Genomic DNA, 27,716 nt, shown 5'->3' with positions numbered 1-27,716 from the left:
CCTGCAATAGAGCCCCACATTAGGCTTCACACTCAGTGGGGAGTCTACTTGGGATTGTCTCTCTGTCCTGCTTCCTCTGCCCCTCCCCCTACTCATGCTCACTCTCTCTCTCTCTCTCTCTCTCTCTCTCAATAAATAAACAAAATATTAAAAAAATATAGCATGAGGCTGAAGTGAAGAGTAGAATCCAAGATTGTCTCTAGAAGAGGCATGATTCCAGGGTGAAGGAGCTTGGGCTCTGGAGCCAGAACATCTGGGTTCAAACACTGGTTCTGCTGCTCCCAAGTTGTGCAACCTTTGGAAAGTTACTTAACCACTCTCTGCCTCGGTTTCCCAACTTGTAACATGAGGCAGTCATAGACTCCACTTCATAGCATTGTCGTATGATTTAAACAAGTTATTTTATATAAATGCTTAGCCCCTAGTAAGCACCCAAACAATGATAACCATTATTTATTGGAGGAATAAGGGTTAAGGTCAGTCCTCTATTGTCCTCTATTGCGTACCAGTTCTAATAATTAGTTGCCTCTGTCCGTTTGGGCTGTTATAACAAAATACCATACAGTGGGTGGCTCATAAATGGAAATTTATTTCTCACAGTTCTGGAAGCTAAGAAATCTAAGATTGGGGATCCTTGGGTGGCTCAGTGGTTTAGTGCCTGCCTTCGGCCCAGGGCATGATCCTGGAGTCCTGGGATCGAGTCCCACATCAGGCTCCCTACATGGAGCCTGCTTCTCCCTCTGTGTCTCTGCCTCTCTCTCTCTCTCTCTCATGAATAAATAAATAAAATCTTAAAAAAAAAAAAAAAAGAAATCTAAGATTAAGTCACCAGCAGGTTCAGTGTCTGGTGAGGGCCTTCTTCTTGTTTCATAAAAGGCTATGTTCTATGTCCTCACACAGAAGAAGGATCATGGGGACTGTCTTTAGCCTTTTATAAAAACACCAATCCCATTCATGAGGGATCTAAAAAGCCCTACCTCCAAAAAAACATCACCACGTTGGGGTTTGGGTTTCAATATACGAATTTGGGAGGGGGGCATAAACGTTCAGTTTCCATCACTAGGGCACAACGTCAATTAATTCCCAAGACTAAGTTGCCTCCTTAGGAATTATTCTAGTTCCAGTTCTTTAATACAGGGCCTAATGACCTCCTCAAGAGACCCTAGGGCTGGGGAGCATCTTGCCAACCTCTTCCTTCCCCCTGACCTCACTCCTGCCTCATAGCTGGTATCCTGTCACTAAGCCCCACTCTGAGCTGGAGCACTTCCCTACATGCTTCTCTGATACTGCCAGGCAGGAGGCCTGCATGCTTCCATCCACTTGCCTTCCAGAGACCTGGTCACCTCCTGATGGCCATCCCTGCTGACCTCCAACTACCTGGACCACACTGTGGTTTGGCACACACATGTTGTACTTCGCAGTAATCCTAGCAGTGCATTTGTCCCACCCCAAAAGGCAGTTCCATCTCCTTCAAGGATGCCAGCACTATTGGCCCAACTTTGTCATCAGTCAACCCTTTCAAGTGATACTACAGGATAAGATAGGGCATGTTTTTCATCATCATGGACACAATTTTGTCTCAGCCTAATCATGTGTACTAATATGTGAATACTAAGAAATGGGAGCACCCTCCCACCCCCTCTATATCCTGATTCTGCCAACTACTATGTCAAACTTGGTCCAGACTCTATGTAAGAGAGCAATAGTAGGCTGGCCATGGTGTAGCACACATGCTCATTAACCATTAGCAAAAAGTTTTACTACCTCAACCAGCCTAAGATCTGTTTAAGTCTTACACTAATATTTACAAATTAAAGAGATAATAATTACATACTAGGTTTTCCAGCTATTGATCTTTCACTTGTTTAAAATAATTCTTACTAATAAAATATCAGAAGCATAAAGGGCAGATTTCACTTGCAAATACTACAACTTTCCTTTAGGTAATGACTGTTTTCAAAGAGACACTAAACAAACAAAATGTTTAAAAACTGAGTTTTCCCAAATGTAACTCTTTTACACATTGCTAATAGGAGCATAAAATATTGCTATTACTCTGGAAAACATGTGCATAATTCTACATTCCTAGGCATATTCCCTAGACACTCTCACACATGGGTAGTAAAGAGTTTCAAGTATATTCTCAGCACCAATGCTCATAAAAGCAAAACTCTAGGAACAACCCAATGTGCATGGATCAAAGAATGGATAAATAGGGGCGCCTGGGTGGCTCAGTGGTAGAGTGTCTGCCTTTGGCTCAGATCGCGATCCCAGGGTTCTGGGATCGAGTCCTACATTGGGCTACCTACATACAGAGAGCCTGCTTCTCCCTCTGCTTATGTCTCTGTATCTCTCATGAATAAATAAATAAAATCTTTAAAAACAACAACAACAACAACAAAGAATGGATAAATGCATTTTGGCAGATTCATAAAGGATACTATATAGCTATAAGGGGCACCTAGCTGGCTCTGGGAAGATCATGCAAGTCCTGACCTTGGGGTCATGAGTTTGAGCTCCACATTGGGTGTAGAGACTGCTTAAGTAAATAAATACTTAAATAAAAGAGGATACTGCCATAAAAATGACTGAATTATAGCTATATGCATCAATCCAAGGATCAAAATCTTGAAGGAGAAAGATCAAGCTCTGCAATACAATGCGGAAAAACAGTCTTTTCAAAAAATAGTGCTGGGACAAATGGAAAACCACTTGCAACCAAATGAATTTGGATCTCTACTTTATGCCATATACAAAATCAACTCAAAATGGACCAAAGCCCTAAACGTAAGAACTTCTACAATAAAACTCTTAGAAGAAAACATAGTGTAAATCTCTGTGACCTTGGGAAAAGGAATGGTTTCTTAGACATGACATCAAAAGTACAAGGAACCAAAGTAAAAATAGATACACTGGTCCTCATCAAAATTTAAAATGTTTGCACTTCAAAGGACACTGTCAAGAAAGTGAAAAGACAACCTGCAGAATGGGAGGAAAAGTTTGCGAATCATGTATCTGATTAGGGTCTAATATCCAGAATACAAAGAGAATTCTTTCACCCAATCATAAAAAGACACCTAACTTAAATAGAAATTTCTTCCTCCCAAGATTTACAAATAGCTAATAAGTATGTGAAAAGAGGGACACCTGGGTGGCTCAGCGGTTGAGCATCTGCCTTCAGCTCAGGGAGTGATCCTGGGATCCTGGGGTTGAGTCCCACATCGGGTGGAGTCCCACATTGGGCTCCCTTCAAAGAGCCTACTTCTCCCTCTGCTTGTGCAAATTCATAAAGATAGAAAATTGATCTGGGGACACCTGGGTGGCGCAGTCAGTTGAGCCAGTCCAACTCTTGGTTTTGGCTCAAGCCATGATCTCAAGGTCATGAAATCAAGCCCAGCCTTGGGCTCCACGCTCAGCACAGAGGCTGCTCATCCCTCTCCCTCTGCCCCTCCCCCTGTTTTGCTCACTCTCTCCCTCTCAAATAAGTAAATAAAATCTTTTAAAAAATAATAAAAACAAGGTAGATTTCGGTTGTCAAGAGCTGGGGAAACGGAGTAATAGGGAGTGACTATTAATGGGTATTGGGTTTCTTTTTAGGTGATAGAAATGTTCTGGAATTAGGTAGTGGGAGATGCTTGTATAACCTTGTGAATATTCTAAAACCATTGCTCTGTACACTTACTTAAAAAGTGAATTTCGGGGTGCCTGGGTGGCTCAGTCAGGCTCTGACTCTTGATTTTGGCTCACGTTGTGATCTTGTGGGTGCTGGGATCAAACATGACATCAGGCTCCATGCTTGGTTTGGAGTCTCCTTGGGATTCTCTCTCCCTGTCCCTCTGCCCCTCTGGCTCATGCTCTCTCTCATTCTCTGTCTCTCATTCTCATTCTCTTATAAATAAATAAATCTTTAAGTAAATAAATATATTAAAAAGTGAATTTTATACTATGTGAATTATAGGTCAATACAAAACTATAATAGAAAATAATGGCAAGCTGGGCAGCCCCGGTGGCTCAGCGCTTTAGCTCCGCCTTGGGCCCAAGGAGTGATCCTGGAGACCCGGGATCAGGTCCCACGTCAGGCTCCCCGCTTAGAGCCTGCTTCTCCCTCTGCCTATGTCTCTGCCTCCCTCTCTGTATGTCTCTCATTAATAAGTAAATAAAATCTTAAAAAAAATAAGAAAGAAAATAATGGCAAGCTATTGAAAACAACCTCCTCCGTGATGCCATGTGCATAGAGAGCATAGGATCAGGGAGGGACAGGTAAGAGTGTTCAATGAACTCATATCATTGTATTTAGTAAGTCTGGTAGGCAATGGGTCCGTGGCCATATTGCTTCATTCCTACTCAATATTCGATATAAAACAAAAAAATTTAAAAGAGAAATCTATTTTTCCCCATTTTTCAAATCATGATCAACACAAAAAATTGGATGTGAATTTAAATGATCTTAACCTGGTAGCCAACCTCCACTAAGCAAGCAGTGTATAAAGCATCATAAAAATGACAGGAGGGGGGGCCACCTGGGTATCTCAGTGGCTGAGCATCTGCCTTCGGCTCAGGGTGTGATCCTAAGGTCCTGGGATCAAGTCCCTCAATGTGCTCCCTGCGAGGAGCCTGCTTCTGCCTCTGCCTATGTGTCTGCCTCTCTCTGTGTGTCTCTCATGAATAAATAAATAAAATCTTTAGAAAAAAAAGACTGGTAGGGGGTTGCATGTGTCACTCTTGGTTTCAGCTCAGGTCATGATTACAGGGTGGTGAGATCAAGCCCTACATCATGCTCAGTGAGGAGTCTGCTTGGGTTTCTCTTTCCCTCTCTGCCCCTCCCCACCATGCTTGCTCCCACTGTCTCTTTCTAATAAATAAATAAACTTAAAAAAAAAAAGTGACTGGCAGGAAGTTAAAAAAAAAAAAAAAAGATAATCGTGATCCTCAGAGGAGCTCATAATCTAAAGCATGGGTGGCCAGCAGCTCCTGGAAGCCACAACCTCATTCCTTCATAAAATAATCTCAGCAAAGGTTTTGTCATTCCCAGCACTAGCTATGATGAAGGAATCCATTTCATACAATTAAAATATTAAATATAATTTACTTTCTGAGCTTCAAAGTTTTATTCTGAAAATTTGTTTCATCTCTCTTTTATAAATCTGCCTTTAAAACTTGTTTACAAGATTTCCTTTTTCACTTGAAGTAATGTATTTTTAAAGCCCTGTTTTAAATGATATCTTTAGATTATCACACATTCTTATCTAGGCTCTATTAGTTTTTGAATATTCATATGACATCTTGAAGTGCCTTGTTGCAAGATACAGTCTAGATAAATATAGAAGCTTTCTAAAAACAATCAAGATTTCCCTCAAGATTTATAATAGCTTTAAGGTAATCTAAAATTGTATCTGTGTTTCCAGTTTTACCAAAGAATGGCAAAAGCAAATAGTTTTAACTTGATCATTCTCTTTCCATGAAAGAGAGGCCAATATTCTCATTTTGAATCACAGTTTCTGGGATATACACTGCAAAATGTATCATTCCAGTAAATAATTCAGGAATATATTTCCACTTTAGGATCAATGTTCTATACTGATACAATTAATTAACTTGCTAATGAACAAATTTCAACTTCTCTGGCAACTGAAAGCAATGATGCTGTTGGAGAAAGCAAATGGAATTTGTAGTAAAGAGCCCTGGGTTTGAATCCAGCTCTGCCACTGACCCTCTGGGTGACTAGCAAATCCTGTGAGCCTCAATTTCCAGTTCTGTAAAATGAAGATAATAGGATCCCCACCCTGGATGATGACTGTAAGGATAAAATGAGATAATTAACATAATGGTCCTGACACACTAGAATATTCCACAAATGTTGGCCCACTGTGTTTTTCCTTCCCCTGTGAAAGCAAAGCCTTGCTAAGTAAATGCCCACAGAAACAAATATATAATTTTAATTAAATGTTTATACACTTAAAAAAAAAAAAAAAAACTGGCTTCACCATTTGCTAAATTTTTTCCTCTGCATGCTAAATTATAATCTCAGTTAAACAGGTTTCACATCTAATGAAAACCAGTTTTTAAAAATTAAGACTAATGAGGAAGTAGAGAATGATCCATTCTTAAGCTTATGAAAATAGAATTGAAGACTTCCTTTCTATACTCAGATGCCTCCTGGTTTCTGCAACCAAGCTAAGCAGTTATGACCCCTATTTTGTGATTTGGATGTTACCAAAAAGTTAGTGGCTTGGCTAAAGACAGAAAGGCACGCTTATTACATCTGCCACTAAGCTAAGAGAATTCACGAATATGGTAAATAACAGAAGCAAGAATCAAAAACATTTTGTCCAACTTGAAATCAGCAGATGCCATTCATCACATTTACATTTCAAAGTCCTATGGTAATCACTGTTGTTGCTGTAAGGCTGCTTATTTTTGTAGATCTCATACACACACCAGGTAGAGAGACTGAGCTTTGCCAGGAGACTTCAGGGAGCTGATCACCTTGTCAGAAACAGCCAATAGTTTGACGCAGCTTCTGAAAATGGCAACGCTCATGCTAAAGCATCAACAGAGCCTCAGATGTGCCGGGTCCTCCAACATGTTGGGCCTATTATTGTACGGTCCTCGAGCTACAAATGGGTTTTGCATTTTTCAATGGTTGAAATAAATCAACATTAGAATAATATCGTGTGACGTGTGAAAATTATATGAAATTCAAATTTCAGTACCCATAAATAAAAAGTTATCAGAGGAGAGCCATGCCCATTCACTTATCTAATTGTCTTTGCCTGCTTTTGTGTTACAGGCCAGAGGTGAGTGGTTGTGATAGGGGCATGATGGCCTGCAAGTCTGCAGTGTGTCTATCTGGCCCTTTACTCCAAGTTTGCTGACCATTGCTCTAGAGCATTGTAAATGGCAGTAACAAAGGAGAACCACAGGAATGATGAGGGAATCCAGAAACCATTTCCTAAGGCGAGTCATTAAGAGAATTGTGGATATTAGGCCAGTAGAAGAGAAAACCAAAGGACATTATAGTTTTCTTTAAATATTTAAAGAGTCAGTATGTGGAAGTGACTTGTATTTGTCTCACTATAGGGGGGAAAATGAGTAACAGCCATGAAAGTTCCAGGAAGGCAGACAGCAATGAAACATAAGAAAGGACCTTCTAATACATCGAGGTGGACAATCATAGGACAATCGTGGCTTTTGAGGTCACACCCCAAAAGAGTGAGCATCCTGCCATGCTGGTATTTAAGCTAACAGGCAAGATGATCACCATGCAAGATTATTATAGGAAAGATTCTTGCAGTGGGCAGGAAGCTGAGCTGTTTTAATGGTAAGGTTCTATGATTTTTATCTCAAAAAAAAGAAAATTATCATTTAATAGCAGGTGAAAGCTTAATGATAGGTCAATAGAACAATTTCTACTACTAAATTCACTATTATACCCTACAAGGAAATAGATATATAATAGGTATATATGGATATAGTATGTAATTCATAAGCATGTATATGTAAATGCCACATTAAAAAGAGGTCTTTCATTTAAATAAAGAGTACATCAGCTATAAAAAGAATCACATTAAGAAAAGAAGGGTTATTTTTAGGAGGAGGGCTCCAATTACACAAATAAGGAAAGGACATCCACCACTAAAGAAAATGAGCTGAAATCTTTCCTTGTGTTACTACAGGAAATTGGCATGGCACTGCTGGAAAGAGAGGGGAAATCTATATATAAAATAGAAAAGGGAGGAATGTGTTAAAAAAAAAAAAAGAAAGCATGGCTAAGATATAAAATATAGTAAGGGGCACAGTTATGTGATTTACTTGTACTGGACCTCTTTGCAAAATAGTTTTACAAACAACATCACAAAGCACAGCCACCTGTTAAGCTGTTATTTTGGCCTATCTATTTTCAATGGCGATCCTGACACCCAAGCAAGAGACACACCACCATAGCAACATAAACATCATGGTGTTGGAGAATAAAATTTTTAGAAGCAATTTATAGCCTCTGCAAGGCTTGGAAATAAAACTAATCCTATAGCATTTGTTACTATGACATAACATTTCCACTGGCCAAACTCAGCCAGCAGATACCTCAGGATTCCTTCCCATGGGCCATTTGGAAAGTAGACTCCAAAATCTCTGTAGCACTAGCTGGTCCCCCTAATATAAAGGTATTTAAAATGTGAGACAATATTTTCTGCATTGCTCAGGGAATGCACAATTAGCAAGAATTCATGCAGAATCCACGGATGGACAATTCTCAACCCTTACATTTGCCAAGGAAGCTCCCGGCGCCTCCTATGATCAGCCCCTGATGGAAGCGGAAAAGAGAGGCATTTAACAGTTGGAGAAACTGAGGCACAGGAAAATCCAGTCTTCCTAAATTAGTTCATAGCTATCACTCAGCTCGTCCTTCTATTTTCTTTTTTAAGATTTTATTCAGGGATCCCTGGGTGGCGCAGCGGTTTGGTGCCTGCCTTTGGCCCAGGGCGCGATCCTGGAGACCCGGGATCAAATCCCACGTCGGGCTCCCGGTGCATAGAGCTTGCTTCTCCCTCTGCCTGTGTCTCTGTCTCTGCCTCTCTCTCTCTCTCTCTCTCTCTCTATCATAAACAAATAAAATAAATTAAAATTTTAAAAAAGAATTTAAAAAAAAGATTTTATTCATTTATTTGACAGAGAGAGAGAGAAAGCACAAGCAAGGGGAGCAGGAGAGGGAGAAGCAGTCTCCCTGCTGAGCTGGGAGCCCAATAGGGGTGCTCCATCCCAGGGGTCTGGGATCACAACCTGAGCCAAAGACACTTAACCCACTGAGCCACCCAGCTCTTTCTAAACTCACATTCAGGGACGCATGGGTGGCTCAGGGCGTGATCCTGGAGTCCCTAGATCGAGTCCCACATGCATCTCCCTGCATGGAGCCTGCTTCTCCCTCTGCCTGTCTCTCTCATGAATAAATAAATAAAATCTTAAAAAAAAAATCACATTCATACTCTTCGATATACTGCACCCCCTAAACCAGAAACCCCAACATAGAGCAGCATAGGTATTTTGGTTCAAGGAGATAAAATGCAAAGGTGTTTAATGAAATGAAAGGGTAGAGAAAAATGAAAAGAAAATCACGTTTGAAAGTAATAAAGCCGGGACGCCTGGCTGGCTCAGCAGCTGAGCATCTGCCTTTGGCTCAGGGTGTGATCCCGGAGTACCCGGATCGAGTCCCACATCAGGCTCCTAGCATGGAGCTTACTTCTCCTCCCTCGGCCCCTCTCACTCTCTGTCATAAATTTAAAAAATCATTTTAAAAAAAGAAGAAAGTAATTAGGCCCTTTTCCAGGGATGATACTCCCTCTGGGAGGTGGAGCATTATGAGGACTTAAAACGTGAACATGGTAAGGTGTGGTTGATTTGCAATTCAAAAAGGTCCAACAAAGGCAGCCAGAAAGTTGATCATCCAGCTTAGTGATGAGACACACCCAAAAGGTGTGCCACAGGGAGGATCAGGGGGCGGTAGCAGAGGGTGGAGTCTCCATCGGGGTAGGTAGGTTCTATCCTGGCTTAGGTCCTGAGCCCAATGGTCAGCAACACAGGCCTGGACCATGGTTCTAAACTACACTCCTTTAGCCCTGGCCACCACTTCGCCCCTGCCCTTTTTTTTTTTTACTTTGTTCTCTTCTTTTCTTTTCTTTTTTTTTTAAGATTTTATTTATTTATTTACAAGAGATGTAGAAAGAGAGGCAGAGACACAGGCAGAGAAGAAGCAGGCTTCCTGCGGGGAGCCTTATAAGGAATTCCATCCCAGGCCCCTAGAGCACAACCTGAGCCAAAGGCAGACTCTACTCAACCACTGAGCCCCCAGACACTCCTTTTACTTTGTTCTTAACTTTCCTCAAAAACAGAGGCTGAGGGACGCCTGGGTGGCTCAGCGGTTGAGCGTCTGCCTTTGGCCCAGGGTGTAATCCTGGAGTCCCAGGATTGAGTCCCACATCAGGCTCCCTGCATGGAGCCTGCTTCTCTCTCTGCCTATATCTCTGCCTCTCTCTCTGTGTCTCTCATGAATAAAAAATAAAAAAAATAAAATCTTAAAAAAAAAAACACAGAGGCCGGTAAGGCCTTTGGGCAGTTTCTTTTCCAGGTCCACAGAGAAGACTGTCTGAAGGCCAAGAACAGCCCTGACAGTACCTGGAGTGCTGATGCAAAATTCACAAATCTATAATAAGGCTTCTGGGATCCCAGGGACTTGGCTGCTTTTGATCTGAGAACCCTGTACTGACCCCTTGAAAAAAATAAGATGGTTTCTGACATACCTAACCAACATCAAGAACCAACTCCTAGAGAAGCTTGGGTGAAAGGCTGAGCACCTACGTAAATAATGGCTAATCTCAAATACACCTGACCCTTTTGGAAATGTTTTTCTTGAAAAGGCTTAAGGGGATTATTCCATTTGGACAACTAATAGCCTAATTACTATTTAAAAACAAAACAACAACAAAAAAACAACAACCACCAAGCTTCTTTTCAGCCAGATCTTGGCAAGAAATCTCGAAGTACACCCCTATCTGCAGCAACATAAGTCACACTGCTGAAAAACATAATTACACTCAGCTCAGTTGTGTCCAAGTTTCTGTCAACCACAATCCAAAAGAGGTGAGCTATTATATCTTGACTCTAAAGGCTTTTTTCATTTTGGACACGATGCCTCTTTATAAGCCGCAAAAACATAATATTAAAAAATGAGCATTCATCATGGCCTTCAACAGAACAGGGTTTGGGTCTCCAGCACACACGGTACAATCTGTACCTTGATGATTAAATGCAATTCTAGCTACCAAACTCTTTGCACTTTGGGGGGGAAGAGAGGATAAATAACTACACTTCATGTCTTTAAACCTGTCTTGCTGAGCAAAAGAACGGCCAGGTCGTTCATGGCACTTTCTAACTATGAAGAAACTGCTTTTACCCACCATGTCACTTTTATGGATGCTGAACTACTCCAGAATGATGATCCGTGTGAGGTGGTGTCAAGCATCACATTCATTTTTTGTTTTTTTTTCATCAGCACCAGCATCATGGTTATTTTAGGTCACAACAAACTTGCAGAAGGTTCCTGATGGAGGAGCAGGTCACCAGGGCTCGAACCATAGGAAACTCACATTTCAGAGGACCCTGCCCATGGACTCAAGTAGTTCGTGATAACCCCTGTCTTCACAACTACCTGTCCAAACAAGTAGATGATGACAAATTTAACTCTCTCAAAAATCTCTCCAGTCCTGTTTCTCTATTTTAATTACCAATTACTGGTTTAAGGAGAGAATGTTGACTTCTGTGGCTTCAAATTTCAGATGCATTTAAGGTGAATTATGCCTGTAAGGTGTCAGGCACACTGGAAAATGCTTCTCAGACGGGATGGAAATTGAGGACTAACATTTTTATTAGAACCCACTACTTTCCTGAATAGAAGAAACTCCTTTTTGAGAGGGGAAGGACCATCGTCCTATAAAATCTAATGAAATCCAAAGTTGTTGGTTACAAACTTGTCGGTTACAAGGTTAATTTATCAATAAGCCATCATACTGACAATTTTTTTCTCCTGCATTAACCATTTACAAAATAAAAATTTTTTAAAGCCAACGTTAAAACTGTACTTCTTCATTCAGAAAAAGGGTCCAGTTAATGTCTATTTCCACCTACTACAGGAATAAAGCATGATCATTAATCAAATATTCTGTCTTTGGCTTTAACAGAAGAATATGTGTCAGTGCCAATCCCGTTCATTTAAATTGCTTCCAAAATGCAGTGGTACTGTCTCCCACCTTACTAAGGCTTCTGAACAAAATGCACTTTTTCTGTTAAATGACAGTATAGAAGGACTCCTGAGTTCAAGTTGCCAAGCACTTCATCTGTTGCTACAAAGGTTTAGGTAACTGAGTCATGAATACCTCCCAAAGTGTGGCTATGAACCCATTTTGTCATTTTCCTTCCTTGAAAGAAGGCAAAGTTCAGGGGAAAAATTCTATTTCGTTAGATCCATTAATGTAAGTTACATTAGGTTTGTTTCTGGAAAAGGCATATGAATTTAATGATAAACTGATGAAAGCAACACTTTCAAAACAAAACGAAACAAACCTGACCAGACACCTAGAGTAGTAAAGCATAGAAAGTAGAGTGGTGGTTGGTTGCCAGGGGATGCAGGCAGGTGGAGTGGGGATTTCTTCTTTAATGGGTATAGAGTTTCAGTTTTGCAAGACAAAGAGAGTTCTGTGGATTGATGGTGGTGGTGGTTGCCCAACAACATGAACGGTACTCAGGTACTCAATGCCACTGAACCATACACTTAGGAATGGTTGATGGCAGATTTTGTATTATATGTATCTTAGCACAATTTTTTAAATTATTACTTAAAAAACTGACCAGAATGCACACATCCAACTAGGTGTGGTCTCCTTCTAATAGCTCATTTTAGGAGATTGTGTACCTGTTTAGTTCAATGGTGCTGAAACAGCAAAACATCCCTGAATCTCCACCGTGTAACGTAGAAGGGCAGGTTTGCTTGGGTTTTTTTCATTACTTTTAACACTTTTGATAATGGTAAATGTCACTTGAGGATAATTTTTAATTTAGAAAAGATATTTGAAAAAAAAAGAAAAGATATTTGACAGCTCCGTTTTTTAAATAATTATCAAGTTAAAAAATTTTATTTTAGTCTGCATGAGGTGTGACTCTAAAAAAGCAATTTTAACATGCTTCTGGAGGCAATGCTAGTAAAAGGGAGCCAGAAGTTTCCAGGGAGCAGCTAACTCAGCAGGAAGGGTAAACATACAACTTTGAATAGTACATTTTGATCATTTTCATATGCTCCAATTTGATTACCTGCAGGTGAAGAGTCTTTTAAGTTTTCAAATAAATGTGCCAAAAACATGGTGTCACTTGTCTGTTGCCATTGTTATTCCTGATACTAATTTTGAGAAAGTCACAGGTACTCATCAGTGAATATCTCTGCTGATAATTTCTATGAAAGCCAAAGGTTTTTACTGCCATTAAAAGGAATAATTTCCAAAATGTAGGGGTGGTTCTCTTTTTAGAGCATGAACTACAAAAGTTATTTTCAAAGGAACATGATTCATTTATCAAAGTTAAACAGAGGAATGTCACTTGGCTTAATACTTGGGTAAAATGGAACATTCAATGGAAGATAAAACCTATGGACCATTCTCTTACCTTAACTGGAATGGAAGAACTACTTTCCCCCAATTATTTCCTTTGATAATCTTGAAACAAGTTCTCTACTCTTGAAGGTTTTTCTTTATTTTTTTTATGTGTGTGATAGAACTGGATCACCTTCCATCATTCCTTCCAGCTTTTGGACTCAAGGGAAGGTAAAACAAGGGAGGGCAAAGAGCATGGGCTCTGCAGTCTGGCCAGCCGAGGTGTGGATGTAGGTCTACTGTTGACTAGCCATGCAAGCACCCATGATCCACATCTGGAAAGTGGAATGATAACATCTAACTCATAGGATGGTTACGAGGATTAAGTAAACCCAAAAGGCAGTCAACAAATATAATTTCTCTCCCTCGTCTGCATGTGAAAGGTAATTGCTATCAGTCCAAACTATAAAAACAGAAACCAGGGGTGCCTGGGTGGCTCAGTACATTAAGCATCTTGACTCTCAGATCATGATCTCAAGGTGCCCCATATTGGCTGCATGCTCAGCTCAGACTTGTGTCTGCTTGAAGATTCTCTCCCTCTCTCTCACCCCCTGCCCCTCTCCACCCAGCTACACGTGTGTACATGCACCCTCTCACTCTCTCTCTCTCAAATAAATAAATAAAATCTTAAAAGAAAAAAAAACAAGAAACTAAATTTTAAAACACTTTTCAAACAAAACGTTTCATGGGATGCATTGCTGAGGCATACGAGCTGACTCTTATTACATACATAAAAGCAAGGTTACTGCAAGGCCACAAGTCAGTCAGGACATTGTGACATAGGGTAACTTTCTAGCTCCTGGATGCTATAGTCAGAAGAGGCAGGGCAAAGAACTTCCACAATTGCTGTTAAGATGCAAAGATGGAGACGGCTCAGATAAACAGCACTGTCTCTATCAACTGTCAAGTTGAAAACATTTTTGCCAGACATACCAGTAAGTGAAACTTTACTATTTTAACAATGAAGAAATCCCCTCCCCCCCCAAAAAAAGCACAAACAAAAAGAATAGAGGCGCCTGGGTGGCTCAGTCAGTTAAGCATCTGCCTTCCATTCAGGTCATGATCCTGGGGTCCTGGGATGGAGCTGGTATCGGGCTCCCTGCTCTGTGGGCAGTCTGCTTCTCCTCTGCCCTCCCCCCAGCCCCCACCCATCATGCTCGTTCTGTCTGTTTCACAAATAAATAAAATCTTAAAAAAAAAAAAAAAATTTCCAGGGCAGCCCGGGTGGCTCAGAGGTTTAGCACCACCTTCAGCCCAGGGCGTGATCCTGGAGACCTGGGATCGAGTCCCACGTCGGGATCCCTGCATGGAGCCTGCTCCTCCCTCTGCCCATGTCTCTGTCTCTGTCTCTCTCTCTCTTTCTCTCTCTGTCTCATGAATAAATAAAATCTCTATATAAATAAATAAAATTTTAAAATCCCATTACAATAGTTAAAACCATAAAATCTGGGAGAGCTCTACAGAATACAAACAATCCAGCAAATAAAATACAGTGCATTTGAGGTTTTCAATAACTCAATTATATCCAAGTTAGTGGTGACTTCTCATTCTCTACTTGATAAATTTTCTTTTTTCTTTTTTTTCTTTAAAGATTTTATTTATTTATTCATGAGAGACACAGTGAGACAGAGAGAGAGAGAGAGACAGGCAGAGGGAGAAGCAGGCTCCACGCAGGGAGCCCGATGTGGGACTCGATCCCGGGTCTCCAGGATCACGCCCTGGGATGAAGGCAGGTGCTAAACCGCTGAGCCACCCAGGTAGCCACCCCTCTTTTCTCTTTTTAACTAATCTTTATACCCACCAGGGAGTTCAAACTCACAACTCCAAGGCCAGGAGTTGCATGTTCCACTGACTAAGTCAGCCAAGCACCCCTAAGTTCTCTTCTCATACACAGATTAGTTATTTTTGGTGTAAAAATACACAAATTAGTGCTCAGAAACACCTGAATCTGGCCTTAATATAGCAAATATAATGACTTCAATAGTGTGTGTAGATATGGGCGGGGACCAGTCTTAGGAGATTAGCTGCTTAGATTAGCGCTTAAACAACATTATTATAGGCTGTCATCAAATTACATTTGTTGGGCCAATCTTACTTCTCTAGGTGATTCATTCTGGGAAAGAAACAACACCCTAAAGATTGTCAGATACAATCCAAAGAATTAAAGGATGATTTTTTTTATCTTTGCTCAGGAACAAGAAGAATCTAGAAGGTCACGTTTTACCCAAACTTAAAGGAGCAAAAAAAGAGACATAAAAAAAGTGAAGAGTCATTAGATAAACTTGATCAAGAACTTACGATAGCTACTTGTTTAGATTATGAGTCGACTTCCACTAAAGTCTAAAACGGAGTTTCAAGAGCAGGCCCCTTTTGTCAGAGAGCTGGGAAATGAAAGAATGAGTCACTTTAATACTTGATGTCAAAATCTTGGTGAGGACCAGCTTTCGTGTTGCTACATCAACAAACAGCATCGGATAATGCTGTTCAAGCAGTCTGCGATAAAGTGTCCGGGGGACCCCAGCCTCCTTCCTGTGAGATGGGTGAAGCCAATGGCCAAGACAGAGTGTCCTATGCAGTAGGGCTCCCTTCCTCAGTGGGTCTGCCATCTAGGGAGATTTTCCCAGCCTAGTGTGGTATGATCTTGCCATCCTAGACAGAGACTGTTGAGACAGTTTAGATAGCTAATCAGCCTCCTTTGCAATAAAGCCAGTGATGGGAAGTCTTCAGGACATCTGAGATGAATAAGGCAAAAGGTTCAACTCCCATATAGAACCATCTCCTCCAGAATGGGTTTTCTAGGACTCATTCACCTAACACGTGACTTCCCATTCAATACACATAGAAAGCAGAGAAATGGACTTGGAGCCATAGCCAGAAAGGTCCGCAGATATTGTTCCTTCCACTCTCATGATTGGCCATTAGCCTCTGTCCCCTTGGGGTGAGAAAGAGGGGCGACAGTCCTCCAGGACCCTGAAGCCCTACGGTTCACCTCAGGGCAGCTGATCAACCTGTGATTGTTTCTTTTCCCTAAGTATCAAGTTCTGACCTAACTTGTGGTCATTCTGGTCCAGATCTGGCAGATTTTCTTCCCACACTGCTCCAGAAGAGAACAATCTTCTTTGGAAAGCTTTCTAAAATCAGGACAACTAGAGCCATCTCCTTGAGGACACAGACCACAGCTCTTGATTGTAATCATAATTCAAGTTCAGCACTTTCTGTCAATGGCTGTCTCTAAACATAGAGATCTATTCTGCTGAGGACCAAAAAAAAAAAAAAACCTCACAGGGGAGCCTGGGTGGCTCAGTGGTTGAGCATCAGCCTTTGGCTCAGTTCGTGTCCCAGGGTCCTGGGATTGAGTCCCGCATCAGGCTCCCCTTGGCAAACCTGCTTCTCCCTCTGCCTGTGTCTCTGTCTCTCTCTGTATCTCTCATGAATAAAAAAAAAAAAAAAAAAAAAAAAAAACCACACAAACCCATAGCTACCTCTATTTTCTTAAAGTTTTATTGAGATGTATTTTATATACAATGTTTTGTTAAATATTTGAGAGAGAGAGGGAGGGAAGGAGAGTGCATAAGCGAGCACGGGGGAGCAGGGAGAGGCAGCAGGAGAAGGAGGGAGAAACTCAAGCAGACTCCATGCTGAGCACACAGCCCAGAGTAGAGCTCAATATTACAATCCTGAAATCATAACCTGAGCCGAATCCCAGAGTAGCAAGCTTAACCAACTGCCACCCAGGTGCCCCTCAAAGATTTTTTAACATATTTACACAGAGTTCTGAACCATCGTCATAATCTTTTTTCTTTTAGGAGAGGAAGTGGGAGGAGGGGCAGAGGGAGAGACAGAGAATCTAAAGCAGGCTCCATCTCCCCACCCCCCACCGCCACACAGAGCATGATGCATGGGGCTCTATTTCCCAACCCTGAGATCATGACCTGAGCCAAAATCAAGAGTCAGATGCCTAAACAACTGAGCCACCGAGGTGCCTTCATCGCAATCGTTTTAAAACGGCCACGAAACTTTTCCAGTGGCCTCAGGACTGTAAGCTCTAGGAGGGCAGGAATCCTGCCTGCCTTGTTTGCTGCTCCATCCCTAGCACCTGGCCTAGCACCTGGCACGTAGTTGGAGTCCAATAAATATTTGTGATATGAAAACTTCCATGTTCCCCAGAGTGCCAACCTTGATACAAGAAATAACTACTTCAGGAGAAACTGTGAATCCAGCTATTTTCTCCACGGTAAGCAGGAAGGCCCCCAAAATGCCTGCTCCCGGCAGTGCATGACCTGTTTGTAATTCCTTCCCCTTGAAGGTGGGTGGGCCTGACCTAATCAGGCCAGTCTTTTTTGAAAAAGAGTCTGAAGGTCAGAAATGACACATCACAGAGATTCAAAGTGATAGCAGATACTCTCCTAATGGACTTGAAGGGGGAAAGTGCCATGTTGTGGACAGGGCCACATTGCAGGAAATGGCAGCTAGCCTCTAGGAGTTGGCCCCTAGCTGATGGCTGGCAAGAAAGGGGGGAATCTTAGTCCTACAACCAGGAGGAACTGAATTCTGTCAATAACCTCATACATAAGCTTTGAAGAGACTCCAAGCTCTAGAAGGAAGTGCTGCCCGGCTGACACCTTGATTTCAATTTTGAGAGAACGGGAACAAAGAATCCAACCATGCCATCCCCAGACTTCTGGCCTACAGAGACTGTGAAATAATAAATGGATATTGTTTTATGCCACTAAGTTTGTGATCATTTGTTACAGAGTAATAGAAACTAAATACACGCCTCCAAAAGTTAGGAGGAAAGCAGAATGATTACATTAGCTCCAAGGAAAGACTGGCCTCAAGCTTCTCAGGGGTATTTCTGAGCAATTTTTAAAAGAAGATTTTTTTTTTTAAGAATTTATTTATTTATTTATTTGAGAGACAAGCAAAGAGCCCAAGTGGGACTCGATCCCAGGACCCTGGGATCATGACCTGAGCCAAAGCAGATACTTAACTGACTCAGCCACCCAGGCACCCCAAAGATGTTAGTAATATAAAAGAATCTCTAGCTTGCAAAATTTCAGGTGGTATAAAATCTAGGTGAAAAAAACTTAAACAGGGCAGCCCGGGTGGCTCAGCGGTTTAGCGCCCCCTTCGGCCCAGGGTGTGATCCTGGAGACCCGGGATTGAGTCCCATGTCGGGCTTCCTGCATGGAGCCTACTTCTCCCTCTGCCTGTGTCTTTGCCTCTCTCTCTGTGTCTCTCATGAATAAATAAATGAAATCTTTAAAAAAAAAACAAAACTTAAACAATGTGAAGGAACACAACTGGGATCAGCTTTCCAGAAATGTTCCCTATTTTCCCAGCTTCTTCCCTTCCATTCACTAAGCATCTATGTGCCAGACCTGAGGTTTAAGTATGAGAGCTGACTGTCCAAACTGGCAGCCACCAGTAAGTCACCTGTGGCCCTAGAGCACTGCAAGGTGGCTAGTGGGAATTGAAATGTGCTGCAGATGGAAAATGCACACTGGAGGTCAGAGACTTAGCATGAAAGAAAAATAAGTTAAACTCTTGTCACGATTTTCCTATGTGGATTATGTGTTGAAAAGATAATGATGGGAATGAGTGACTTTTAAGCAAACAAATAAATATAGATTATTATGATCAATGCTCTGAAGGAGATAAATATGTATAAAGATAAAGAATAGGAGAACACTACTTTAGATGGAGTGGTCAGGAAAGATGTCTCTAAGGAGGTGACATTTCCTCTTATAAACCCACAAGCATGCTATAAACGTTCAACACATGACAGCAACAGAGGCTAGAAGCTTGACAGGGCTAACGAAGGTGGGTGGTTGGTTGCAGGGCCATCACATTGCACTATTCCCACTTAGGTTCCATGTAAACAAGCACCCGTTAAAGGTATGCAGCCCCAAGATCTGAACTGGTTTTTTTTTAATAAAGATTTTATTTATTTATTCATGACAGATACAGAGAGAGAGAGACAGAGACATAGGCAGAGGGAGTAGCAGGCTCCCTGCAGGGAGCCAGATGCAGGACTCGATCCCAGGACCCAGGATCACATCCTGAGCCAAAGGCAGACACTCAACCACTGAGCCACCCATGCACTTCCCTGAATTGTTTTTAAGTTGGAATACAATACGTACAATATGGAAAGTTAAAGCATCCAAGATAATTATTTTTCAAACAACTTTGCATTTTTCCGGATACAATTTATTTTCCAGACTTTTTTAAAAACTTTTTTTAAAGATTGTATTTATTTATTTGACAGAGAAAGAGAGAGAGCACAAGCAGGGGGAGCAGCAGTCAGAAGGAGAGGGAGAAGCAGGTTCCCCACTGAGCAGAGAGCCCAATGTGGGACTGGATCACCTGGGATCACCACCTGAGCCAAAAGCAGACACCCAACCAACTGAGACACCCAGGCACCCCGTTTTCCAGTTTTACTATCTGTAATATATTTGCGCTTCATCTGTCATGTAGCCTACAAAAAAAAAAAAAAAAATCTCCACTTGGGAATATCACGAAATTCCCAATTGCCAGGATGAGACAGGGAGGGCAGGCAGTTGGCAATCTAGAATCTGAAATTCTCCTTTTCCTCTCCTAGTGGGCCGAATTTACAAAAGATCTATACAACTTTCCTGACTTCTTGTTACAAATCAGCTGATTTCTACATCTGTCTTTTTCTCCAAACAGGGGCAGACGTGTTAGCTAGTTTCCAAAAAAGTTTCCCAAGTTATTTGACCATATAAACCTCCAGGCAACACAAAGCAGGCCAAAGCCCACACAGGTCAACCAGGGCACCTGCTTTAGCCTCAGTCAGGCGGCTAAAGCAATGAACCTCGACGTACTCTTCCAGTAATCACTAACCCCAAAAAACATGTTAAGTGCCCGTCACTGTGCACACACTTTTATATTAAAAAAAAAAAAAAAAAAAAAAAAAAGGAGGGACACCTGGGTGGCTCAGTGGTTGAGCATCTGCCTTTGGCTCAGGGCATGATCCCAGTTCGGGGATCGAGTCCCACATCGGGCTCCCCGTGAGGAGCCTGCTTCTTCCTCTGCCTATATCTCTGCCTCTCTGTGTGTCTCTCATGAATAAATAAATAAAATCTTTTAAAAAAGAAGAGCTCTGTGAATACTTCCCCCCATACACACACTTTCCCAATTGACACTCCATGTGTGTGTGGGGGGCGGGGGGGACGGCTGTGCGGGCACGGTGGATCTTAAAGAGACTGAGTGTTGAAACTTTATTAATTTTTTTAAAAACTGCTTATAAAAATATAGTAGTCTCTGTTCACCTGAAAGGAGAGCTTTTCTGAAATGAAGTATTACTCACTTAATCAGACACAAGGTTTTGGAGTTGGTTTTTAAGAGCCTCAGGGACTCACCCGCTTCTTTAGTAATGAAAACCAAAAGTTAATTACCACCCACTTTTAACTAAGGTTTTATTACAATAATGTCCATTTTTTTCAAGGCCCAGAAACTGTTGAGCGTGGCAGACATTCACACCCAAGTCACGGGGCAAATGCAGTGTCCTTTGCACACAAAGTCAATTTCACTGACCAGCCAGGACGACAGCATCTGCTCCTTGTTGTCTGTTCCATTAGTGGTGAAAGGTTTGCATTTATCCATTAACCCGCCCAGGTGCCCCTCCCGACCGGCAAGGGAACTGTGCAAGATAGCCGGGCAGCATGAGGGACGTGGTTCTCCGACTGTGGGACAGGATCACCCAGAAATCAAACCCCTGACTCTGGCCTTGGTCCATCCCAACTTGGCTAGTTGTGGGGGCAGGGGTTCAAAATAGTGCTTGTTCTTAAAAAACATTTTCAAAATTATGTTCATGAGGGACCCTGGGGGGGGGGGGGTACGTGAGATTAATCCAAGGATCCTTTATTCTTTATACTTGGGAGTATCACTTTGTACAAAAAACAGTGTTGATGCCAGTTTCAAACTTGAACTCTCTTTCCCGAAAGGATTTCTGCCCCAATATTTGCAGACGCATCTCATGGAGTTTAAAACACAGAATAGGGAAACATTATTGGGCATTTTGGAATCTCCATTTAGGTCATTGCGGAGTCGGCACCACCCCAAACCCAAATCTGTTCTCAGAAATGTGCGCAAGAAAATTCTCTGGGGACCCAGGGGAGGCTGGATAAAGTGCATTGACTCCTGGCCAGGGCAAAGAACAAAATAATATTCTGTATTAAAAAGTTGTTTTTCTTTCCTTTCCTTTCTTTCTCTTTCTTCTTTTCTTGGAGGGGAGGGAAGTGTTTCTATTTTTCATTGTGCAACAAATCCCTAAGGACTACAAATAAATCCCTAAAAGTGCACACATTAACGTTAATGCAGTCAGAACAGGAACTGTTAAAATACCAAAGCAAGCAATGAAAACAAAAGGATTCCTGCCTTCATATTAGGATGTGCTGAGCTCTTGAAGATGCTGATCGTACTGATAAGAACCTGTCGGGGAGGGGTGATCTTCAGACTGCTCCAAGTTGTCTTTTTTTTTTTTTTTCTTCCAAGGAGTCTTGAAGGCAGAGTTTGGGGTGCTGACAGCACCAAGTGGCAGCCCCAAGGAGAGGCTTGGGACAGAGTGGCCTTGAACTCCACCATAATTGGGGCACCTGGATGGCTCAGTGGTTGAGCATCTGACTTTGGCTTAGGTCATGATCCCAGAATTCTGAGATCAAGTCCTGCATGGATCCTGCTTCTCCTGCTGCCTATGTCTTTGCCTCTCTGTGTCTCTCTGAATGAATGAATGAATGAATGAATGAATGAATGAATGAATAAAAAGAACTTCACCATAATCTCCTTGGAGCCACACATCTAAAAGCTACTCCAATTAAATACACAATCTAAGGAAAACCAGTAAACTCGTTAGACAAAAACAGCTTTGAATAGAGCCCCCTGGCCAACCTTCTGGTCAGCCGAGCAAATGACCCCTAAAGTAGACAGAAGGTCAGAGACTCCAAGCCATCCTCAACTAGAGACTATTTAGGCTGCCTAGTGTCCCTGCTTCACACCGTGAGCTTAGGGATATTTCCTTCCAACGAGGAATCTCCCAGAGGAAGAAAATTGAGAGAAGCCCTGGCATACAGTAAAACAGCTCAGTACAGAAATCAGAAGACCCAGGTTCTGGCCTAGACCCTACCCTTACCTAGGAGATGGGAAACTAGAGACTGGACCTTCTACATCCACGTTCTTTTCCACAAAATTAAATGGCTCAACCATAGAAGATCTCCACTAGCCCTTCCAGGTCTAAAATGAAAGAATCTACATCACCGATTGTTCCACATGAAGATAGATGGTTGACAACTATCTCTTTAGAGCCAACTATTATTATTGCCCCCAGGAACCTTTACAGTCTAGAACTTTCCAATAAATGGCTTATATTCAGTTCAGAGATGACATTGAACATAAATAAAGAAACTATTCCAAAGTTGTTGGTTTTGTTTTTTTGTTTTTTAAGATTATATTTATTCACTTGAAAGAAAGAGAGCACAAGCAGGGGGAGCAGCAGCAGAAGAGGAAGAAGCAAGCTCCCTGCTAAGCAGGAAGCCAGATGTGGGGCTCCGTCCCAGGACCCCAGCATCATGACCTGAGCCGAAGGCAGACACTTAACCAACTGAGCCACCCAGGAGTCCCTGGAGTTTTTTATTAAAATTAATCCATTGGATGTTACCTTTTAAAATTATTCATCCTGAAATTGTCTAAAAAACAAAACACCAACACTCTGATGTAGACTGATCTAGACTATAGTCGAGCTTTATTTTCTTTATGCCCCAACACTCTCCTCTTTCCTGGAACTCAGGAACATTTCATGAGTCAAAATAAGGCTTAGAGAAATGGTAGATTCTAGTACCCTCTCTAACAATTGAAAAGGTCTTTGATTTTTCATTTAGTTGAGAGTCCTGACTCTATCTAGTTTCAAGAACTGTTTTTTTCTTTTTCTTTTTTTCCCCCCTTTTTCCTGCATTAAATACCAGTGACAGGGAAAGAGCAGCATAAAGAAAAACAATGGGTTTTACCATGGCCCTGGTTATGGCTTGGCGATTAACAAGTTGGGTGACCTGACCCACATTACTTAACTTTTCTTTTCTTTTTTTTTTTTTAAAGATTTTATTTATTTATTCATAGAGACAGAGAGAGAGAGGCAGAGACACAGGCAGAGGGAGAAGCAGGCATCATACAGAGAGCCTGATGTATGTTAAGTAGGGGCTGCCCTACTTAACTTTTCTGACTCAGTTTACACACCTGCAAAATGTGGATAATAGCACACTAGTTCCCCTGATGCTCCCCTCCACCAGGAGTTAAATAGGATAAGGCCAGGGGGCAGCCCGGGTGGCTCAGTGGTTTAGCACTGCCTTCGGCCCAGGGCGTGATCCTGGAGACCCGGAGCGTGGAGCCTGCTTCTCCCTCTGCCTCTCTGTCTCTCATAAATAAATAAATAAATAAATAAATAAATAAATAAATAAATAAATAAAATCTTTTTTTTTTTTTTTTTAAAAAGTATAAGGCCAGGGAAGAAGAATGAACCCAGGGTTGGTTCTCTCACCAACTCTCGTCATTTTTAAAAATATGGGCGCTCTTGGGATGCCTGGGTGGCTCAGCAGTTAAACGGCTGCCTTCAGCCCAGGGCATGATCCTGGAGACCTGGGATCGAGTCCCACATCGGGCTCCTTGCATGGAGCCTGCTTCTCCCTCTGCCTGTGTCTCTGCCACTCTATCTCTCTGTGTATCTCATGAATAAATGGGTAAAATCTTTAAAAATAAATAAATATGGGCTCTCCTAATTCATTGCGGGGTTTAGACAGAAACAAATTCCTAAAGTGCTGTGTAGACGGAATCAGGCCCAAAGCAAATGAAGCCTTGAAGCAAAAGTTAGGCTTTGAAGAATCTACCTACTAAGGTGATGGTAATGGTCTTCTTTGAAGACACTGTTAAGTCCCTTCCCAGTTTTTTATTTTTTTTTTTAAGATTTTAATTATTTGACAGAGAGAGAGCACAAGCAGAGGGAGCAGCAGAGGGAGAGGGAGAAGCAGACTCCAGCTGAGCACAGAGCCTGATGTGGGGCTTGATCCCAGGACTCGGATCATGACCTGAGCCAAAGGCAGCCACTAAACCCAGGGAACCACATTGGTGCCTCATGCTCCTTCCCAGTTTTTTTTTTAATTTTTTTTTTTAAATTTATGATAGTCACAGAGAGAGAGAGAGAGAGAGGCAGAGACACAGGCAGAGGGAGAAGCAGGCTCCATGCACCGGGAGCCTGACGTGGGATTCGATCCCGGGTCTCCAGGATTGCGCCCTGGGCCAAAGGCAGGTGCCAAACCCCTGCACCACCCAGAGATCCCTCCTTCCCAGTTTTTAATGTTAAGGACAGTAGGACATAGTACAAGGTAGGGGGGTGGGGGTGGATGGTGGACACTGGGGGTTTACTCCAAGTCAGATTCCAGGGATCTAACCTCTGGCACGAGGTACCTAGTTTCCTCACCCATCATCTGCCTTGGAAAATCTGAATCCTATCAGTTTGAAGCCTCTATCAATCTAAACTGTCCCCACCGTTTTTCTAACCAAGTGGAAAACTAACTTCAAAATATAACTTTTTTAGAAACTGAATCATGGGACGCCTGGGTGGCTGAGCGATTAAGCGTCTGCCTTCTGCTCAAGGCGTGATCCTGGAGTCCCAGGATCGAGTCCCACGTCGGGCTCCCTGAATGGAGCCTGCTTCTCCCTCTGCCTGTGTCTCAGCCCCCACCCCCCCCCCTCTCTCTGTGTCTCTCATGAATAAATAAATAAAATATTTTTTAAAAAAAAGAAACTGAATCATGCTTTAGTCCAAATAAATTGCACATTAAGTAAATTATAATTATATATTCTATTAACAAGGGGAGCCTGATTTCATTTACCAATTAAGAAAGGGCCTCCCCTCCCCCCCAAAAAAATAACAAGTAAAAGAAAGGGCCTCCACCTGTATTATTCAAAAGTGATTACTTCTCCCTGAAGTGGTGGGTATTTTAGTAGCATGCATAAATAAATCAATAAGTGGCTTAAGAGCTGTGCCTGAATGTTCAGGAAAGCCTGCGGAAAAAAAGCAATCAGAATAAAGAGAGTAAAAAGATTTTGTAGGTAGTAAGAAGATTCTAGAACTGGTTGTTTTCTTGACTATCACCTGCACTTTGGAGGTATTTCATGCAGTACTAACACTGCGCCTAGATTCCAAACTCCTATCAATAAATAAAGTCACTGGGGGGAGAGATGAAAAAGCACACACATCTCCAGGCTGCACTGCTCCAGCTCAGCTGCCCAGGGTGGGAAGATCTCAATCTTTTCTAGAACTACTCTGGTTAACCAGGTTCACTCATCTGCCTCCCCCACTTCCCACACAGCTGTGTGCTGCTCCTCCACTTGATCGACACGGTCGAGATGCATCCCCCAAAACTGCCTATCCACCCGGATTCATTCCATCCTTCCAGACTCTGCTCCAACGTTATCTCCTCAAATGCCAACAGGCAGCATCGCCAGCCAGGTGGATCATTCTGGTGGGGGCCTGACCTCTCTCTTTGACAACCAGTGTCCCGGGGATGTATAGTTTTGTCAACTCGCAGCTACTTGTATCTTGCCTTGGATTGTACTATGGGTCCTGCCTCAACACTTGCTCCAGATGACAGATTAAGACGGGCCCCTCGGGAGCGCAGTCCCTTTATCTGTTAAATACCTGCTTCTTGCCCAAAGCGCCTCGCCCCTTCCACAAGCCAGAGGCTCACTAATATACCTGATAGATTAGATGCTCTGTATTTAAATAGACACACGGTTTGGCTCGCAGTCTCTTTGGTGGGGCACACTAACCCACACTAGTGAGTCTCAAATTTCCCCGATTGGCTTCACGCTTCCTTGACGTCCCTGGACGGGCGCTAAGCAATTGTGAAAACACCAAAAAGGTAGGGGTGGGGGGGATGCTGGGGCCTGAATATTCCTCACTGAGTCATTTCCTGAATGATGGAGCCTGAAGCTTCGGGAGATCTGGAGAATGGAGCTGGAGCAGCGGTGGGAGGACCAGCGCCCCGGCCCCCGGCCCCCGCCCCCCGCCCGGCAGCCGCAGCCGCAGCCGCAGCCCCCGGAGCGGAGCCCCGGGCCGGCACCCACGTGCTGGGGCGCCCCCGTGTGGCCGCGCCCGCGTCCCCGCCGCTCCCGGCTCGCCCGCAGACCACGCTCCCCGCCGCTGGAGAAACAACAGACGCAGAAAGTTTCCGAGCCAGGCGGTTTGCGGAAAGGTCGAAGCCAGGTCTGGGAGCCTCGATGCGCGGGCGTGGCGGGAGCGGCGCCCAGGCCGGCGGCGACGGCGAGAAGTCCGGGCCGGGGAGGGCTGCCCTAGGGCTCCGAGGTGCCCCCCAGCGGGACTCCGGGCCTGGCGATCCCGAGGGCAAAGGCTTCTCCCCTACCCAACCCAGACCTTGCAGCGAAGGGCGGGAGGGGAGCCGGGGCCCACGCCAGGACCGGGTGCCGCTCCCCACACACACCCCACCCCAAGCCGGCAGGACGCGCTTGGGGCGCTTGGCTTTGCTCTGTTCATTTTCTTAATTGGAGGAGGGGGGGGCGCACCGATTCCCTTTGGCTCTGGGTGCCCCCCCAAGACTCCACCTAGAGTCCACCGCCCCACCCAACGCCGCCCTCCCCCGCTGGGGTGACAAGTGGAGACAGCAACTCCCCCCCTCCAGCCTTCCACTCGGGAGGTAGTGCTCCCGCAGGGCTTCCCCGCCGCCCGCGGAGGCTCCGCCGACCAGAGGCTGCGGCGGGGTCCTCGGCGCCCCGGGGCGGGGGGGGGGGGGGGGCGAGGCCGGGCCCGGCGCGGCGGCGCTTACCTCGTCCACGGTGAGCGGCATGCAGATCCGGTACTCCTTCAGCAGCATGGTCCTGCCGGCCGCGGGCCCCCGGCGCGGGCGCGGGGGCGGGGGCGGGGGCGGGGGGCGCCCCCGAAGGGCGAGGCTGCCGCCCAGGCGCGGGGCAGGGCGCCCGGAGCCCTGCGCTCGGAGCCGGCGGGCGGAGCAGCCCCGGCGGCGCGCTCAGCTCCTGGCTTCCTCCTCTCCGCCCGCGAGCATGTCAAGGTTCGGGTCTGGGCGTCCGGGGCTCCCCGCCTCCTGCCTCGCCGGGGCCGGTCCTCCCGGACGCGCTGTTGCAAAGTCAGGGAGGGACCGCGGAGGGCGGGAGGGGGACCCGCTGGAAACCGCTCGGATCGGCGGCCCCGGGCGGGAGGAGCGGCCGCCGGATCAGGACATGCCCGGTGGCGGGCAAGGGAGGAAAAGAGAGAGCTTTCCGAAAATTAAGACGAAATGCACAAAAAGTCCCCCGCCTCGGGCCGCCTGAACCTGGCGACCCCCGCTCCGGCGGGTCTGCCCGAAGGCGAATGTCACCAGGAGCCCATTGCAGCCGGAGCCGGAGATGCTGACTTTCCAGACAAAGGCTCGGCCGGCTCTTCTCCCCGGGCGGTAAACAAGATTTCCTGCTCTTTTTAGGGCCCGTCCGCGAGGCGCG

General features: G+C 44.0%; 1 protein-coding gene across 3 annotated transcripts in view; it reads right to left on the bottom strand.

The window, feature by feature from the left end:
- PITPNC1 (phosphatidylinositol transfer protein cytoplasmic 1) overlaps positions 1 to 27,143 on the bottom strand; it is a 257,577-nt gene extending 230,434 nt beyond the window's left edge. For 2 of the 3 annotated variants that reach the window (XM_038546820.1, XM_038546822.1), the window contains exon 1: positions 27,047 to 27,118. In XM_038546820.1, coding sequence (XP_038402748.1) covers positions 27,047 to 27,094 — 48 coding nt within the window. In that variant the 5' untranslated portion in view covers positions 27,095 to 27,118. Of the gene's footprint in view, positions 1 to 27,046 lie in introns of all 3 variants that reach the window. The other variant, XM_038546821.1, reaches the window with a different exon arrangement.
- Positions 27,144 to 27,716: the final 573 nt, after the last annotated feature.

The sequence above is a fragment of the Canis lupus genome, chromosome 9 (assembly GCF_011100685.1).
Source record: "Canis lupus familiaris isolate Mischka breed German Shepherd chromosome 9, alternate assembly UU_Cfam_GSD_1.0, whole genome shotgun sequence".
Classification (NCBI taxonomy): domain Eukaryota; kingdom Metazoa; phylum Chordata; class Mammalia; order Carnivora; family Canidae; genus Canis; species Canis lupus.
This window is presented reverse-complemented; position numbering and strand designations above follow the sequence as displayed.